The sequence below is a fragment of the Aotus nancymaae genome, unplaced genomic scaffold (genome assembly GCF_030222135.1).
Source record: "Aotus nancymaae isolate 86718 unplaced genomic scaffold, 86718_ANA_hifiasm-v0.15.2.pri h1tg000028l, whole genome shotgun sequence".
Taxonomy (NCBI): domain Eukaryota; kingdom Metazoa; phylum Chordata; class Mammalia; order Primates; family Aotidae; genus Aotus; species Aotus nancymaae.
This window is the reverse complement of record NW_026988441.1, coordinates 14,468,974-14,486,227: the sequence shown is the minus strand read 5'-3', so window position 1 is coordinate 14,486,227 and position 17,254 is coordinate 14,468,974. Positions and strand designations below refer to the sequence as shown.

The 17,254-nt window shown below is 53.5% G+C and overlaps 1 protein-coding gene and 1 pseudogene across 2 annotated transcripts in view; one reads left to right on the top strand and one right to left on the bottom strand.

Moving 5' to 3' along the window:
- Window positions 1-15,790, top strand: part of SUPT5H (SPT5 homolog, DSIF elongation factor subunit) — a 30,995-nt gene extending 15,205 nt beyond the window's left edge. For both annotated transcript variants that reach the window (XM_012435727.2, XM_012435719.2), the window contains 20 exons: window positions 1,648-1,899; window positions 3,319-3,408; window positions 3,514-3,584; window positions 5,327-5,432; window positions 5,636-5,729; window positions 5,821-5,957; window positions 7,238-7,393; window positions 7,495-7,641; window positions 8,470-8,616; window positions 8,718-8,843; window positions 10,064-10,148; window positions 10,463-10,582; window positions 10,665-10,767; window positions 10,856-10,983; window positions 11,072-11,177; window positions 11,605-11,763; window positions 11,867-12,035; window positions 12,147-12,350; window positions 15,200-15,295; window positions 15,376-15,790. In XM_012435727.2, coding sequence (XP_012291150.1) covers window positions 1,648-1,899; window positions 3,319-3,408; window positions 3,514-3,584; window positions 5,327-5,432; window positions 5,636-5,729; window positions 5,821-5,957; window positions 7,238-7,393; window positions 7,495-7,641; window positions 8,470-8,616; window positions 8,718-8,843; window positions 10,064-10,148; window positions 10,463-10,582; window positions 10,665-10,767; window positions 10,856-10,983; window positions 11,072-11,177; window positions 11,605-11,763; window positions 11,867-12,035; window positions 12,147-12,350; window positions 15,200-15,295; window positions 15,376-15,519 — 2,640 coding nt within the window. In that variant the 3' untranslated portion in view covers window positions 15,520-15,790. The remainder of the gene's footprint in view (window positions 1-1,647; window positions 1,900-3,318; window positions 3,409-3,513; window positions 3,585-5,326; window positions 5,433-5,635; window positions 5,730-5,820; window positions 5,958-7,237; window positions 7,394-7,494; window positions 7,642-8,469; window positions 8,617-8,717; window positions 8,844-10,063; window positions 10,149-10,462; window positions 10,583-10,664; window positions 10,768-10,855; window positions 10,984-11,071; window positions 11,178-11,604; window positions 11,764-11,866; window positions 12,036-12,146; window positions 12,351-15,199; window positions 15,296-15,375) is intronic.
- A 458-nt stretch (window positions 15,791-16,248) lies between these two features.
- Window positions 16,249-16,379, bottom strand: LOC135276905 (U4 spliceosomal RNA; annotated as a pseudogene).
- Between the last annotated feature and the right edge of the window lie 875 nt (window positions 16,380-17,254).

Sequence of the window (17,254 nt, the reverse complement as noted above, 5' to 3'; positions counted from 1 at the left end):
GACCTCAGGTGATCCGCCTACCTTGGTCTTCCAAAGTGCTGGGATTACAGGTGTGAGCCACCATGCCTGGCCTTCGTTGCTTTGTTTTTGAGAAGTAGTTTCACTTTTGTTGCCCAGGCTGGAATGTGACAGCGTGATCTCTGCTCACCGCAGCTTCCGCCTCCGGGGTTCAAGTGATTCTTTTGCCTCAGCCTCCTGAGTAGCTGGGACTTCAGGTGCACGCCACCATGCCCAGCTAATTTTGTATTTTTAATAGAGATGGAGTTTCTCCGTGTTGATCAGGATGGTCTTGAACTCCTGACCTCAAGTGATCTGCCCATCTCAGCCTCCCAAAGTGCTGGGATTATAAACGTGAGCCACCGCACCAGGCTCTAGTTGCTTTTTTTTTTTTTTTTGAGATGGAGTCTTGCTCTGTTGCCCAGGCTGGAGTGCAGTGGTGCAGTCTCAGCTCACTGCAGCCTCTGTCTCCCGGGTTCAAGCAGGTCTCCTGCCTCAGCCTCCTGAGTAATTGGGACTACAGATGCGTGCTGCACAACGGCTAATTTTTTGTGTTTTTAGTAAAGACAGGGTTTCACCATGTTGGCCAGGCTGGTCTTGAACTCCCGACCTATCATCTGCCCTTCTCAGCCTCCCAAAGTGCTGGGATTGCAGGCAGGAGCCACTACACCTGGCTCTAGTTGATTTTGAACAGAACACTGGATATCTTTCTATATTAGTACCTGCAGGTTAATCTAATTTTATTTATTTATTTATTTATTTTTCGAGACAGGGTTTCACTCTGTTGCCTAGGCTAGAGTGCAGTGGTGCGATCTCAGCTCACTGCAGCCTCAACCTCCCAGGCTCAAGCAGTCATCCTCCCTCAGCCTCCTGCATAGTGGGACTGCAGGCATGTGCCATCATAGCTGGCTAGTTTTCGTTTTTGTTTTTTGAGATGGAGTCTTGCTCTGTTGCCTAAGCTGGAGTGCAGTGGCGCGATTTCAGCTCACTGCAGCCTCTCCCTCCTGGGTTCAAGCGATTCTCCTGCCTCAGCCTCCCAAATAGCTGGGATTATAGGCACGTGCTACCATGCCCAGATAATTTGTGTGTGTGTGTGTGTGTGTAGTTTTAGTAGAGACAAGATTTCACCATGTTAGCCAGGATGGTCTTGATCTCCTGACCTCGTGATCCACCCACCTTGGCCTCCTAAAGTGCTGGGATTACAGGTGTGAGCCACTGCGCCTGGCCTAGTTTTTGCATTTTTTGTAGAGATGGGGTTTCACCGTTTTGCCCAGGCTTATCTCAAGCTCCTGGGCTCAAATGATTTGCCCATCTTGGCCTCCCAAAGTTCTGTGATTATAGGCATGAGCCACCACATAGAGCCTCATCTCATCTTTTTGTTTGTTTCTTTGTTTTTTTAACTGCAACATTGTGTTTCATGGCACAGTTAAGCCATAAATTAACTAGTTACTATATTTGGATGTTAAATTTCCAGTCTGGTTTGTTTGCTGTAATAAATAATTCTGCAGGGAATACCCTTGTGTCCATGTCATTGTGCCAGTGTATTTCTCTGGGATGAATTCTAGCAGAGGGACTGCTGATCAGTGGCAGTCATTTCTGTTATTAGCAGTCATGTCTCACTGTTTCCTCCTTCCACCTGCTCACCTGCAGCCCCTGCAGATCAAGTCAGTAGTGGCACCAGAGCATGTGAAGGGCTACATTTACGTAGAGGCCTACAAGCAGACCCATGTGAAGCAGGCCATCGAGGGGGTGGGCAACCTGCGGCTTGGCTACTGGAACCAGCAGATGGTGCCCATCAAGGAGATGACAGACGTGCTCAAAGTGGTGAAAGAGGTGGCCAACCTGAAACCAAAGTCGTGGGTCCGCCTCAAGCGGGGCATCTACAAGGATGACATTGCTCAGGTGCCAGGGGGCGGTGCGGCACGGGAGTCAGGGTTTCTCCATTCTGTTCTCCCTTCTTTTCCTTTTGTCCTTCCCACCCTCTTTCTGCTGCAGAGAATAGAACCCCACCTAGATGAGCTGAAGCAGACCCTGGGTTTTGTGAGCACACAGAAAACGGATGGCCGTCTTCTGTGCACATTCTCAGGCATGTTGAGTAAAGATCTGAAAGAGTGGACGCCGTGAGGCATGTGGAGCTCTTGGGGAGGGGTGTTGTAGGCAGCAGGAGCAGCAGTAGCGGCCCGTGAGATAGGATGGGACGGTCACTGGCTGCAGCAGGGACGGTGGGAGATGAGTCAGGGAGCTCACAAGGCCTTGTGACCCATCGGAGGGCTTTGGTGTTTACTGGAGTAGGATGGGAGGGCTCTAAGGGGCACAGGCTGACTTGAGTGTTAATAAGATTTATCTGGTGACTCTGTTGAGACTAGACCACTGGTTCTCAAGTCAGGGCGATGTTTCCCCAGGGTAATGTCTGGAGACATTTTTGGTTATGTCAGCTGGGGAGGGGGTTGATACTTATGGGGTCTAGCAGGTTAAACCCAGAAATGCTAGACACATGGATGGGATGGCTGCCCACAGCAAAGAATTACCTGGCCCAGAAAGTCAATAGTGCCAAGGCTGAGAAACCCTGGAATAGCCTGGAGGGGGCCACCGGCAGGAGCACAGAGACCAGGGAGGAGGCTGCTGCTATAGCGCAGGTGGCAGTGCTGGGGGGACGGGACCAAGACCCTGATACAAATTGAGTGTCTCTTACCTAAATGCTTGAGACCAGAGGTGTTTTTCAGATTTCAGATGTTTTCAACTCTTGGAATATTTGCATTATGCTTACCGATTCAGCATTCCAAATCTGAAAATCTGAGAGTGAGCATTTCCTTTGAGCATCATGTTGGTGCTCAGAAGGTTTCCTATTTTTGAGCATTCTGGGTTTTGGATTTGGACTGCTGAGACTGCAGTGGAGGAGGGGAAGAGGTCAGGTATTTTGAAGGCAGAGCTGCAGGAATTTGCTGACAGATCAGGTGTAGGTGTAGGAGAAAGAAAGGAGTCAAGCATGGCTCCTAGCTCGTGTGCCTGAGCAGAGGGAAGAATGGAGTGGGAGGAGGCCAGAAGGGGCAGGTGTAGGGGAATCAGCGCTTTGGCTGCAATTGTCCTGGATTTGAGGGACCTTTAGACATCCAGGTGGAGATACCAAGTAGGCAGTGGCTCCTCAGTGCCAGAGTTGAGGGGAAAGACAGGCTAGAGCGGGACTTTTGGAAGTTGTCAGCAGCCTGGTTTTTCCCCCACCATCCTGTGTCCCTTCTCCTTCCTAGCATCTCATGGCCCTTCTTGTGTCTGAAGTCAGGGAGGAGGGTGGGGCCCTGCTGACGCCCTGCCCGCTTTGCTCAGGTGGACTACGTGGAGCCCAGCCAGAACACCATCTCCCTGAAGATGGTCCCGCGCATTGACTACGATCGCATCAAGGCCCGCATGAGCTTGGTACTCAGGGGAATCTGTGGCCTTGGGAGAAGGGGTGCACTCCATCCCACTGGTGGCCAAGCCCTGCTCCCTCACCCTTCCCACCCATGCCCCTTTCCTCCATAGAAAGACTGGTTTGCCAAAAGGAAGAAGTTTAAGCGGCCTCCACAGAGGCTGTTTGATGCTGAGAAGATCAGGTGGGTGTCCTTGGGGACTGGCTGGGCTGGGTCCCCAGGGCTGGTGTGCAGAATGTGCCTTTTGCAGGTTCTTCCACAGGGATGACCCCGCCACAGGTTAGCCTATGAATTGGTTAGCCTGACATGTAGCCCCAGGCAAGTCACTCCACATCGCTGTGCTTCAGTTTACTCTGCTATAAAGATTGATGAGCTGGGCGCGGTGGCTCACGCCTGTAATCCCAGCACTTTGGGAGGCCGAGGCGGGTGGATCACGAGGTCAAGAGATCGAGACCATCCTGGTCAACATGGTGAAACCCCGTCTCTACTAAAATACAAAAAATTAGCTGGGCATGGTGGCGCGTGCCTGTAATCCCAGCTACTCAGGAGGCTGAGGCAGGAGAATTGCCTGAACCCAGGAGGCGGAGGTTGCGGTGAGCCGAGATTGCGCCATTGCACTCCAGCCTGGGTAACAAGAGCGAAACTCCGTCTCAAAAAAAAAAAAAAAAAAAAAAGATTGATGAGCCGGGCACGGTGGCTCACACCTATAATCGCAGCACTTTGGGAGGCCGAGGTGGGCGGATCACCTGAGGTTAGGAGTTCAAGACCAGTCTGAGCAACATGGAGAAACCCTGTTTCTACTAAAAATACAAAATTAGCTGGTGTGGTGGTGCATGCCTATAATCCCAGCTATTTGGGAGGCCGAGGCAGGAGAATCACTTGAACCTGGGGGGCAGAGGTTGCAGTGAGCCAAGATCGTGCCATTGCACTCCAGACAGGGCAACAAAAGCAAAACTCCGTCTCAAAAAAGAAGAGCTGTGGAATGCACCTTTCAGTCTGCACCAAGGGCCTTGCTAATACTTCACCTGCCTGAGTTTGGACCCATTTATACCACTAGTCTTGACTCAACTGCACCTCTCTGCAAAGAGCAAACCATAATGCTCCCCTCCCCACCCCGCAGCAAGCCAGCTGACCAACTACCCCAACATGCCCAGCAGAGCATGCTGACCCCCCTCCCAGATTCACCATGGGAGAGCGATTGCGTGAGTGTAGGAGGAACTTGACCTGCTCCTCCCATATGTTTCCCTTTCGGAGAGTGGAGGAGGCTCCTTCCCCACCGCGGAGACATGGAATAGACATGAAGTGTGCCCCACTCCACATTCAGGGCCAGGGGCCACAGGTTTGGGAGTCCCACCTGCCTGCTTTTGAATCCTGTCAAGACTCTGGCTTGGCAACCTTGGGTATGTGGTGTGACCTTCCTGAGCCTGCATTCCTTCACCTGGAAATGAACAGTTACTGATGTCACGGATTTAGGGAGGAGTCTGTGAGGTCCTGAATGTGCAGGTCAGGCTTGAGTGCTCTATGAATATTAACTGGTGTCATTGTCTGATACTGTTACTTTGTTCTGCTAATATTTACTGCACACCTCCTGCATACTAGGCACTGTTGTTGGTGAAATTTAGTGACTGTTACATCCCTAACCTTCTGGAGCTGACATGCTAGTTAGGGGGACAGGTCAAACACTAGCTTGTCAGATGGTGATCAGTGCTCTGGTGAAAGATAAATCAGGGAATGAGTGGAGGAGTACAGGGAGGTGGGCCTTTGAGGTTTGTGAGAAGTCACTGCTGCCAAGAGGGTGTGTGCTGGGATGGGATGGGTCAGTCTGCCTGTGGTCCTCTCCCCCGTTGCCAGCTGAGAAGACTGAGGTACAGTAAGATTCTCTTCTTGACCTTCCTTCTAATCTTCTCTCCCCCATAAAATCCCAGGTCCCTGGGGGGCGATGTTGCCTCTGATGGTGACTTCCTCATCTTTGAGGGGAACCGTTACAGCCGGAAAGGCTTTCTCTTCAAGAGCTTCGCCATGTCTGCTGTGGTGAGGGTCCCAGACAGGAGGGGCACTGGTAATGAGGGTGGGGTGAGCGTTCAGCAGGCCAGGCCCTGGGCTGTGGGTTATCTGGGTCTGTCCCACTCCTCAAGTTAGGAGTGTTCCCTAACCATCTTTGCAGCCCACTCAGCTGGGCTGTTGCACTGACCTTGGGCCATTTCCTTCTCTTCCTCTCTCCCCTGGGGGCTTAGATCACGGAGGGTGTTAAGCCCACACTCTCTGAACTGGAGAAGTTTGAGGACCAGCCAGAGGGCATCGACCTAGAGGTTGTGACTGAGAGCACAGGTATTTGACTCCTTCTGTAACCTGGGCCAAGGGGTGGGTGGGGGGGGCCATGGCAGCAGCCCCTGAATCAGCTGTATTGCTGCCCCTGCAGGGAAGGAGCGGGAGCACAACTTCCAACCTGGGGACAATGTAGAGGTCTGTGAGGGTGAGCTCATCAACCTGCAGGGCAAGATCCTCAGTGTGGATGGCAACAAGATCACCATCATGCCCAAGCACGAAGACCTCAAGGTGGGTGCCTGGTGTTCAGGGACGTCTGACTGTATGTGGCTGTCCAGGTGGCGGTGTGCCTGGTGACACCTGGTTTCCAGGAGGGTAAGTTGAGGCCCTTCTAGTGTTCTCAGGTGCCTGAGAGACTCTGTCTGAGTGCAACTTGAGGTCGGTGGGCAGCAGGCCTGCTTTTGTGATTTGGGGAAAGGGATGTCTGGTTACATTTTGGGGGGCCTGGCATGTAGGTCCTTTCTGTCCCCAGGGGACTGCTAGGGTGTGTATCTTTGGGGTTGAATGGGCTGCACATATATGGGGTGTGTGTTCAACATTTCTATCTTGAGTGTGAGGGAGGACGGTGTGTGTCAACGCCTGCTTGTGGACATTTAAAGGAGGAAGAGACCAGGCGCAGTGGCTCATGCCTGTAATCCCAGCACTTCGGGAGGCCAAGGTGGGCGGATTGCCGGAGATCAGGAGTTCGAGACCAGTCTGGTCAACATGGTGAAACCCTGTCTCTACAGAAAATAAAAAATTAGCTGAGTGTGGTGGTGTGCACCTGTAATTTCAGCTACTTGGGAGGCTGCGGTAGGGGAATTGCTTGAACTAGGGAGGTGGAAGGTTGCAGTGAGCCGAGATTGCGCCACTGCGCTTCAGCCTGGGCGACAGAGCGAGACTTTGTCAAATAAATAAATAAGGAAGAAATGGACATCCAAGAGGTGTGTCCTGATTTGTGGCCACATCACCGGCAGGCCTAGCTGGTTGTGTGTGTCTCTGGAGAGTGACTTGGTCTATCTTGTGTCTGAAAAGCAAGATATCTCGGTAGTACTGGGTTGAGAGTGTAATGGAGTAATCTGAGGTGGGTGCTTAGTTTTGTTTGCTTAGTCGGGTGTGTGTGTGTTATGTCTGAGGGGTTGTGCAGGCACATGTGATGTGTGGGGTGAGGCTGTCTCTGGGTGGGGCTGAGAAGCTGTCCAGTCGGGGGTCCTGTGTCTGAAGGGCAGGCTCTCTCTGTGTGGGTCCAGGCAGGCATCATGTGTCTCGAGGGCAGGCTGTCTCTTTGTGGGTAAAGAGCTGTCTCTTTGTGGGGTAAAGGTTGTCCAGGTTGGTGTCCTGTGTCTGGGGTCGGCTGTTTCTGGTGCAGTCTGAGGGATCATCCAGGTGGCCTAAGGTTGTCTGGGGTGGGTGGTGTGAGCCTGGAGTGGTTGTTTGAGAACATGAGTGGATTCTGAAGACAGGAGTGGCAGTCGGGTTGTGGTGGTCTCCCCTCACTCACCTGCTCATTGTCCTTTCACCCAATCCCCCAGGACATGCTGGAGTTCCCAGCCCAGGAACTTCGGAAATACTTCAAGATGGGGGACCACGTGAAGGTAATTGCCGGCCGATTCGAGGGCGACACAGGCCTCATCGTGCGGGTTGAGGAGAATTTTGTTATCCTGTTCTCTGACCTCACCATGCATGAGGTAGGTGGATGGAAGGGTCGGGGCAAGGCGACGTGCCAAGAGGAGACCCAGGTACGCGAGCTACCTGGACCAGGCCTCACCCCTTTCTCCATCCCCGGCAGCTGAAGGTGCTGCCCCGCGACCTGCAGCTCTGCTCGGAGACAGCATCGGGTGTGGATGTTGGGGGCCAGCATGAATGGGGCGAGCTGGTGCAGCTGGACCCCCAGACTGTGGGCGTCATCGTGCGACTAGAGCGGGAGACCTTCCAGGTGTGTGTGTTGTGCTCTGTGGCGGGGACTTGCTTTTAGGAGGCTTCCTGTCCCTCAGCTCCTCATCCTGGGAGGTGGCAGAGCCCCCAGACTCCTCTGGGTTGCAGACCTGGCTCTGTCACTCACATCTGACTGGCTGATAGTGGGCACATTGCAAGTCATTGATCCTCCCTGTGCCTGTTTCACAGCCTACAAAATGGAAATGAGAGCAGCGTCTACTCTGTTCATAGTGAATGATTCCCTGAGGTTAGATATGTACCCTGGTGGCTGGCCTCACTCAACGATGGAGTGCCACATGTGCCCTACTGCTTTTGCCCCATCCTCACGGATGTGGGAGTCATGGAGCACAGTAACTTAGGACCCTGGACTCCACGTTCACTTTGGCTCTGTTGCTTCTATGCTATGTGACCCTGGGCTAGTGACTCACCCTCTCTGAGCCTGAGTTTCCCTTTGTAAGATGGAAATCATGATAGAATCCATCTCAGAGGAAGTTTTGGCCTCACACAGAGTAATGGGTGAACAATTAGCTATTATTTTGCTATCAGCCCCTTCCTCCATCTGTCAGGTCCCTATTGCCCAATCAGGGGATGGAGTCTCCTTGCAAAGGGTATTTTAGAATGACTGGGAACATTTTTGGTTGACCTAGTACCTAAAGGGTGGCACCCTGCCTGCCTGCCTGCCTGCCCTTCCTGCAGCCAGGGAGTTGAGATGCCCTGTGGAGCTTGGGATCGTCTCCCACAAAGAAGGATCATCTCACTTTAGGGAACCCCTGTCCCGTGTCTCCCCTTCCCATTCTCACCCCACAGTCTCCCTGGTCTCCCTTCATAGGTGCTGAACATGTACGGGAAGGTGGTGACTGTCAGGCATCAGGCTGTGACCCGTAAGAAGGACAACCGCTTTGCTGTGGCCTTGGACTCAGAGCAGAACAACATCCACGTGAAAGACATCGTCAAGGTCATTGATGGCCCCCACTCAGTGAGTACAAGTTCCTGCCTTTGAGCTGTATCTGAAAGAATTTGGTTGGTTGAGGGTGAGAGGGACATGGTCAAAAGAGTGACCCTTCTCTCCCTGGCTAGGGCCGAGAGGGGGAGATTCGCCATCTCTTCCGCAGCTTTGCCTTCCTACATTGCAAGAAACTGGTGGAGAATGGGGGCATGTTTGTCTGCAAGACCCGCCACCTGGTGCTGGCTGGGGGCTCGAAGGTGAGGTGGGCATGGCGGGATCCTGTGCACTGGGTACCTGGCTCGGCTCTCCAGCCTCCCTTGGCCCCAGAAGTAACGAGATTGGGCTTGTGAGGGATTAGGAGAGCAGGTGTCATTGTCAGGTCCTTGGCAAAGAGTGAGAAGGTTTATTTGGGACTCTGAGCTGTTCACCAAGTTATTCATTTCATTTTACTGAGCACCTGTAAGATGCCAGACACTGGAGAACCAGTGGTGAACAAGACTAAAAACAACTCTGCTAGGCTGGGTGTGATGGTTCATGCCTATAATCCCAGCACTTTGGGAGGCCACGACGGGCGGATCACAAGGTCAGGAGTTCGAGACCAGCCTGGCCAACATAGTGAGACCCTGTCTCTACTAAAAATACAAAAATTATCCAGGCATGGTGGTGCGCACCTATAATCCCATCTACTCAGGAGACTGAGGCAGGAGAATTGCTTGAACCCAGGAAACAGAGCTTGCAGTGAGCTGAGATGGCACCACTGCACTACATCCTGGGCAACAGAGCTGGAGTCTCAAAAAAAAAAAAGAAAAAACTCTGCTATCCCAGAGCTGGTACTCCAGAGATGGATGGACAGATAAACCGTCCAGTGTAAGGTGATGGCAAGCACTGTTAAGAAAACAGAATGGGCTCAGGAGACAGGGAGCGATCAGGGCTGCTGCTTAGACAGAGGAGGGTAAAGAAAGGCCTCTGGGAGTCGACACTAGAGGAGAGACCTGAATGAAGGGATGGAGAGTGAGCATTTTGGCGGAATAGCAAGTGCAAAGGCCCTGAGGTGGGCTCGTAGGAAAGTTGTGCAGGACCAGGTGTCACAGAGGAACTCAGGCCTGGGGTGTGGGCGGCTGGGTGGTCTCCTCAGGGCCCTGCAGATGGGATGCTGAGTTCCTGTGGTTTGTGGTTTTTGTGTCTCTAAGGGCTTAAATTCCTAACTAGCCACATTTTAGTCTTGCTCCTTGGCCAGTGGAAGCCCAGGCCTCTTGATTGACAGGCTTACAATGGCAGAGGAGTGGCAGTTTCCCCAAAGCAAATTGAGGCATTGCCACCAGAAGGAGGCAGGGGTGGTGACAGGGCAGATCCTTGCAGGAGCTGTTCCCACGTTGAGGCATTCAGTGTGATGTGGGGACTGGGGACTGGGGGCTGTCACCCAGGCTCTCCCACCCCCATCCCCTGCACAACAGTTTACTCCTTGCCTTTCTGCTAGCCACGTGATGTGACCAACTTCACCGTGGGTGGCTTTGCGCCTATGAGTCCCCGGATCAGCAGCCCCATGCACCCCAGTGCTGGAGGTGAGAGGGGTTCAGGGTACGGAGATGTGGAGGGTAGAGAGGGCTGGGAGAAACTTGGTTGTTCAGCCTACAGTGAGTGCCTTCGCTGGGCTGGGCCTTGCTATTAGGGGATTCACCGCCCTCAGGAGGGTAGACCCTGCAGTGACGGCCCAGAATGGTCAGGGCTTCCATAGGAAAGGTGAGGGGCAGGGGGTGGGCAGGGGAGGCTCCTAACCCAAGTAGGGAGGAATCAAGCAAGTGAAGGGGTCATTCTGATGCTGTCCTGGCTGTGGGCACAGCCATGGGGAACCAGTGACATTCTCCCCCATCCCCAGGTCAGCGTGGCGGCTTTGGTAGCCCAGGTGGCAGCAGTGGCGGCATGAGCAGGGGCCGGGGCCGGAGGGACAACGAGCTCATCGGCCAGACTGTGCGCATCTCCCAGGGGCCCTACAAAGGTGACCTGCGAGGCCTGTGGAGGCCTAGGGAGGGGCGTGGTGAAGGAGAACCTCCCCGGCCTGACCTCCTGCCCCCTACCAGGCTACATTGGTGTGGTGAAGGATGCCACGGAGTCCACAGCCCGTGTGGAGCTGCACTCCACCTGCCAGACCATCTCTGTGGACCGTCAGCGGCTCACCACAGTGTACGGGCGGGGCCTAGGGAGGGCAAGGGTGGGGCTTGTTGGGCAGTGACAGGGTCCTGCTCACCGCGTTTGTTCTCTGTGTCCACAGGGGCTCACGGCGCCCGGGCGGCATGACCTCGACCTATGGGCGGACGCCCATGTATGGCTCCCAGACGCCCATGTATGGCTCTGGCTCCCGAACGCCCATGTATGGTTCACAGACACCTCTCCAGGATGGTGAGTGCCTGCAGAGGACAGGGAGGAGGGGCTGGGGTGTCTAGAGAAGGGACAGGACTGATAGACACACTCATTTCCCACATTCCAGGCAGCCGCACCCCACACTACGGCTCGCAGACGCCCCTGCATGATGGCAGCCGCACTCCTGCGCAGAGCGGGGCCTGGGACCCCAACAACCCCAACACGCCGTCACGGTGAGTCCAGGGTTCTGGTGTGTGCTGGTGTGTGTGAGGGGTCACGCTGGGTGTCTGGGGGATGGAGGGGTTTGTGGGGCCCATGCAGCATTCTCTGCTCGCAGCCCCAGGCTGGTGCCTTTGAAGGAGGAGGCATAGCATGGCAGGGTGGGGGCAAAGCGGCCTCCTCCAGCCCCAGCCTCAGTAGTGATTGTGGGTACCCCTGGGCTTAGAGAAAGATCCTGGGTGGGGTGCCCTTGGGTGGGCACCCTCATCTCTCCATGCCACAGTTTCGGCTGTGGAAGGGAAATAACATCAGGAGCTCCTCTGAATAGGGCTCTCGTGAGAATGAAATTGCCTCCGTTCGGGGTCTGGCGTAGGGTGCTATTCTGGAAGCATCCATCACATTATCACCACAGTTGCTGTCAACAGACCTTTCTCTCAACAGGGCCGAAGAAGAATATGAGTATGCCTTCGATGACGAGCCTACCCCGTCCCCGCAGGCCTATGGGGGAACCCCCAATCCCCAAACACCTGGCTACCCCGACCCCTCATCCCCACAGGTCAACCCACAATACAACCCACAGACGCCAGGGACGCCGGCCATGTGAGTCCACTGGGGCCTGCCCTCATCTACCCCTGCCCAAACCCTCCCACTGCCTCCTTTCCCCTCCCTGCTCCAACAAATGTCCCTTCTCTCCTGTCTGCAGGTATAACACAGACCAGTTCTCTCCCTACGCTGCCCCCTCCCCACAAGGCTCCTACCAGCCCAGCCCCAGCCCCCAGAGCTACCACCAGGTGGCGCCAAGCCCAGCAGGCTACCAGAACACCCACTCCCCAGCCAGCTACCACCCTACACCCTCACCCATGGCCTATCAGGTAATGATCTGCCTGCCTGCCCTTGAGGGTGGTGGGCTGGGGTGGCCTCAGGCTTATAGGGTCGGCCAGGCCAGGTGACCATTCCCAGCGATACTCCTCTTTTCCCTGCAGGCTAGCCCCAGCCCGAGCCCTGTTGGCTACAGTCCTATGACACCTGGAGCTCCCTCCCCTGGTGGCTACAATCCTCACACGCCAGGCTCAGGCATCGAGCAGAACTCCAGCGACTGGGTAACCACTGACATTCAGGTGAAGGTGCGGGACACCTACCTGGACACACAGGTGGTGGGACAGACAGGTGTCATCCGCAGTGTCACGGTACGTGGGGCCCAGGGTGCTGGGTGGGCAGGCATCCTCGCCTCGGTGCCCCCTAAACTCTGTGATTACTTTCTTTTTTAACTGTCTAACTGCATGTTCAAGTCTCCTTTTTTTTTTGAGATGGACTCGCTTTCTGTTGCCCAGGTGGAGTACAGTGGTGTGATGTTGGCTCACTGCAACCTCCGCCTTCCAGGTTCAAGCAATTCTCCTGCCTCAGTCTCCTGGGTAGCTAGGATTACAGGCGCCTGCCACCACACCTGGCTGAGTTTTGTATTTTTAGTAGAGACGGGATTTTACCATGTTGGTCAGGCTGGTCTCAAACTCCTGACCTCAGGTGATCCACCCACATTGGCCTTCCAAAGTGCTGGCATTACAGACTTGAGCAAGTCTCCATTTATAGCTGAAAAAACAGATGTAGAAAACATTGGAATGTATTTACTAACTCCACAAGGGCAGGGACTTGTTTTGTTTGTTTTGTTCTGAGACAGAGTCTCACTTTGTTACCCAGGCTGTAATGCAGTGGTGTGATCACAGCTCACTGCGGCCTCCATTTCCCAGGCTCAAGTGATCCTTCCACTTCGGCCTCCCAAGTAGATGGGACTACAGGTGCATGCCACCACACCCAGCTAATTTTCTGTATTTTTGTAGAGATCGGGCTTCCCTGTGTTATCCACATTGGAGGGCAGGGATTTTTAGCCGGCTCTGCTCCGTCCTGCCTTTTTTGCTCACAGTTGGGGCCCATTTGCCTGGAGAAGTGTGTGGCACACAGAAGTGTCGTTACTTTTTGACATACTCCTTTGAGACAGCAACTCAGTAAAATGTACTGAATGCTGCTTCTGTGTGAGGCTCGGGCTTAGCACCGGGCAGCCACACCCCTGGGCTCCCTTCCACAAACACCGATTTTCCTCCAGCCTCAGGGCCTTTGCAAATATACTTTCCTATGTCTTTCTTTCATTCTGTTTTTTTTTTTTTTTGAGACAGAGTCTCCCTCTGTCACCCAGGCTGGAGTGCAGTGGTGTGACCTCTGCTCATTGCAACCTCCGCCTCCCGGGTTCAAGCAGTTCTCCTGCCTGAGCTTCCTGAGTAGCTGGGACTACAGGTGCATGCCACCATGCCCGGCTGATTTTCTTTTTGTATTTTAGTAGAGATGGGGTTTCACCATATTGGCCAGGCTGGTCTCGAACTCCTGACCTCGTGATCCATCTGTCTCAGCCTCCCAAAGTGCTGGGATTACAGGTGTGAGCCACCGCGCCTGGTCCCGTTGTTTGTCTAGAGACAGACCCCCTTGAGGGAAGTACCTAGGCTGTCTTGGGTCTGTCTCTGGCAGGTCCGTGTAATTCTTCATGTTAACCTCCCTGTTGCCTGAAAGCTTAAAGCTTGCCCTGGTGCAGTTCTTTGATGACAAAGCCTGTATTTGATTCCTCTGAAGCCCCACTTCCTAGGTGAAGGACTGGCACCTTGTTGGCTCTTTAATAACTATTAATCAAATTAAACACCAGAGACCAGTGCAGTTCCAGGCCCTGTCTTCAAAGACCTCACATTCCACTGGGGGAGACAGATGTGTCCCCAGACGGTGACAGCCCAGAGTGGGCAGAGCTGGGATGGAGGAAGCTCAGAGGGCAAGGGGAGCTATGTGAACCTGGAGGAGGCACCTTACACAATTTAGTGGGGAATCGGGGAGGGCTGCCTGGGGAAGGAGACATCTGAGTTGAGACCTGAAGAATGAATAGGAGTAAGCTAAGAAAAATGACTGGGTTGAGAATGTTCCAAATGGAGAGAACCACGTGTGCAGAGGCCTGGAGGTGAGGGGAACCTGGGCACATTCCGGGAGCTGAAGTGTTTGTTGTGGCTGTAACATAAAGAGCCGAAGGGGCTGGGCGGTAGCTCATGCCTGTAACCTCAGCACTCTGGGAGGCCGAGGTGAGCAGATCACCTGAGGTCAGGAGTTCGAGACCAGCCTGGTCAAAATGGTGAGAACCTGTCTCTACTGAAAATACACACAAAAAAAAATTTAGCCAAGCGTGGTGGCACATGCCTGTGATCCCAGCTACTCAAAGCAGGAGAATCACTTGAAACTGGGAGGTGGAGGTTGTGGTGAGCTGAGATGGCACTACTGCACTCCAGCCTGGGCAACGGAGCAAGACCTCTCAAGAAAAAAAAAAGCTGAAGGGAAGGTGAATGAGGCCAGAGAGCTGTCTGGGGCCCTGTCATGTGCCAGCCTGGAGGACCTGGCCTCTCCAGAGGGCGCCAGAGAGCCATGGAGGAATCTAAGGAGGAGAGTGGTGGGAGCGGATCTGTGGTGTGGACTGAATTCTCTGTGTTGCCATATCAGTGATCCATTGGGGGTTGGGAGACTGGGCCAGGAGCCCAGGAGGAGGTTGGGCTGTACTAGGGCAGGGCTGTGGGGAGGCAGGTAGGAGAGATCCTCACAGGCTGAATGGCCAGGCCTCAAAGCCTGGGACATGTTGGTGAGGGAGGTGACCAAGATGAAGTCCAGTGCTCTGGTGGGGCCTGCAGACCGTGGGGTGGGTCCTGAGACCAGGTCCAGGAAGAGGAGCAGGTGCGGGGAAGATGCTGAGGCCAGTTTGGGACACAAAGAGTCAAGAAGCAATCTTTTTTTTGCCTGTTAGCTTCATTCTGAGGCTTCTCTTGCTGATTGGGTCACCCGTCTCCCGACGCTGACATGCACCACAGGCCCCAGGCCTTGGAACCAGGCCCAGCCGTGGCCTTTCCTGCCCCATTTCACCTTGAGTTTTCAGAATGAGCCCTGAGCCTTTGTCCCCTGGAGTGTGGGCCTCAGTCCTGTGTTGGGAGCAGGACAGGCTGACCAGGCTGTCCCCATCCTCCAGGGGGGCATGTGCTCTGTGTACCTGAAGGACAGTGAGAAGGTCGTCAGCATTTCCAGTGAGCACCTGGAGCCCATCACCCCCACCAAGAACAACAAGGTAGGGGTAGGGGGCAAGGAGATGAAATGAGGGATGTTGGGCACTGCCACGGACCCTGACCACATTACCCCCACCCCCAGGTCAAAGTGATCCTGGGCGAGGATCGGGAAGCCACAGGCGTCCTGCTGAGCATCGATGGTGAGGATGGCATTGTCCGTATGGACCTGGATGAGCAGCTCAAGATCCTCAACCTCCGCTTCCTGGGGAAGCTCCTGGAAGCCTGAAGCAGGCAGGGCAGGTGGACTTCAGCAGATGAAGAGTGATCCTCCTTCCTTCCCTGGCCCTTGGCTGTGACACCAGTTCCTGCCTCAGGGCTAGGCCGATCATTCTGGATTTCTTTTTATATCTCTTTCTGGTTTTCCATCTTCTCCCTCCCTGGTGCTCATGGGAATCTGAGTAGAGTCTGGGGGAAGGTCCCCACCTTCTTGTACCTCCTCCCCACAGCTTGCTTTTGTTGTACTGTCTTTCAATAAAAAGAAGCTGTTTGGTCTAAAAGTCTTGGGGGGAGAGAGAGAGAGAGAGAGAGAGAGAGAGAGAGAGAGAGAGTGTGTGTGTGTGTGTGTGTGTGTGTGTGTGTGTATGTGCTGTGCGAATGGGGTGTCTTCTTTTTAAGTGGGGTCATTTGCACACTCCACTTCCTTGCTTTGTGGTTGGGCAAATAACTGGGCCTTACCTAAATCTGTTTTCCCATCTAGATAATAGTGATAGTGCCTGCCCCAGAGGGCTCTTGAGAGGAATGTGTGTGAGAAGACATCCGAAGGAGATCAGAGCAGAGCTTGTCATGTGATTGCTGATATTATATCTTATTCAGACATGAATTATGCTAAGTGAAAATCACAGCATCTTCCAGGAAACCTAAATTCCTCCTGTGGTGTAGGATACAGTGCTTGATGGTCCTTTTTCTTTCTTTTTTTTTTTTTGATATGGAGTCTTTTTTCTTTTTTTTAATTCAGTCCCAGTAGAGACTGCCAAAGCTGACTATATTTTAAGTCATCATGGTGAGGTATTGGGAAAAGTTTTCAATTAGCAATAATCGTGCCTCGGATACACCTCATTGGCTACAATACTGCCACTGCGCAAAGCTGAGACGGAGTCTTGCTGTGTCACCAGGCTTGAGTGTGGTGGCACAATCTTGGCTCACTGCAACCTCTGCCTCCCGGGTTCAAGCGATTCTCCTGCCTCAGCCTCCTGAGTGGCTGGAATTATAGGTGCATGCCACCATGCCCAGCTAATTTTTTTGTATTTTTGGTAGAGACAGGGTTTCACCATGTTGGTCAGGATGGTCTCAATCTCTTGACCTTGTGATCTGTCCACCTCAGCCTTCCAAAATGCTGGGATTACAGGTGTGAGCCACTGCATCCAGCTGATGGTCCTTCTTTTCTGTTTGAGATCGGGTCTCGCTCTGTTGCCCATGCTGGAGTTACGTGGTGCAGTCATTGCTCACTGCAGCCTGAACCTCCTGAGCTCAAGCAATCCTCTTGCCTCAGCCTCCCAAGTAGCTGGGACTATAGGCATGCACCACGCCTGGATAACTTTTTTATTTTTATATTTTTTATAGAGATGTGTCTCATTGTATTGCTTAGGCTGGTCTTGAACTCCTGGCTTCAAGTGATCCTCCTGCCTTGGCCTCCCAAAGTGCTGCAGTTACACATGTGAGCCACAGTGCCCAGCGGTCCATTCTCTTGAGCCCTGACAGCAGTGATAACAGGATTGCTGTAGCTTTTCCAATGACATGGGGCAGGAGTGGGTGCAATCTTAAAGAGACTGGAGCTTAGTACCCAGAACCTGCTTCCCTTCCTCATTAGATATTCCTGTCTTTTTACAAATGTAAATGTATTACAAAACATTTCAGGCTGGGCACGATGGCTCACGCCTGTAATCTCAGCACTTTGAGAGGCCGAGGTGGGGCAGATTATTTGAGGTGAGTTTGAGACTATACTGACCAACAGGGTGAAACCC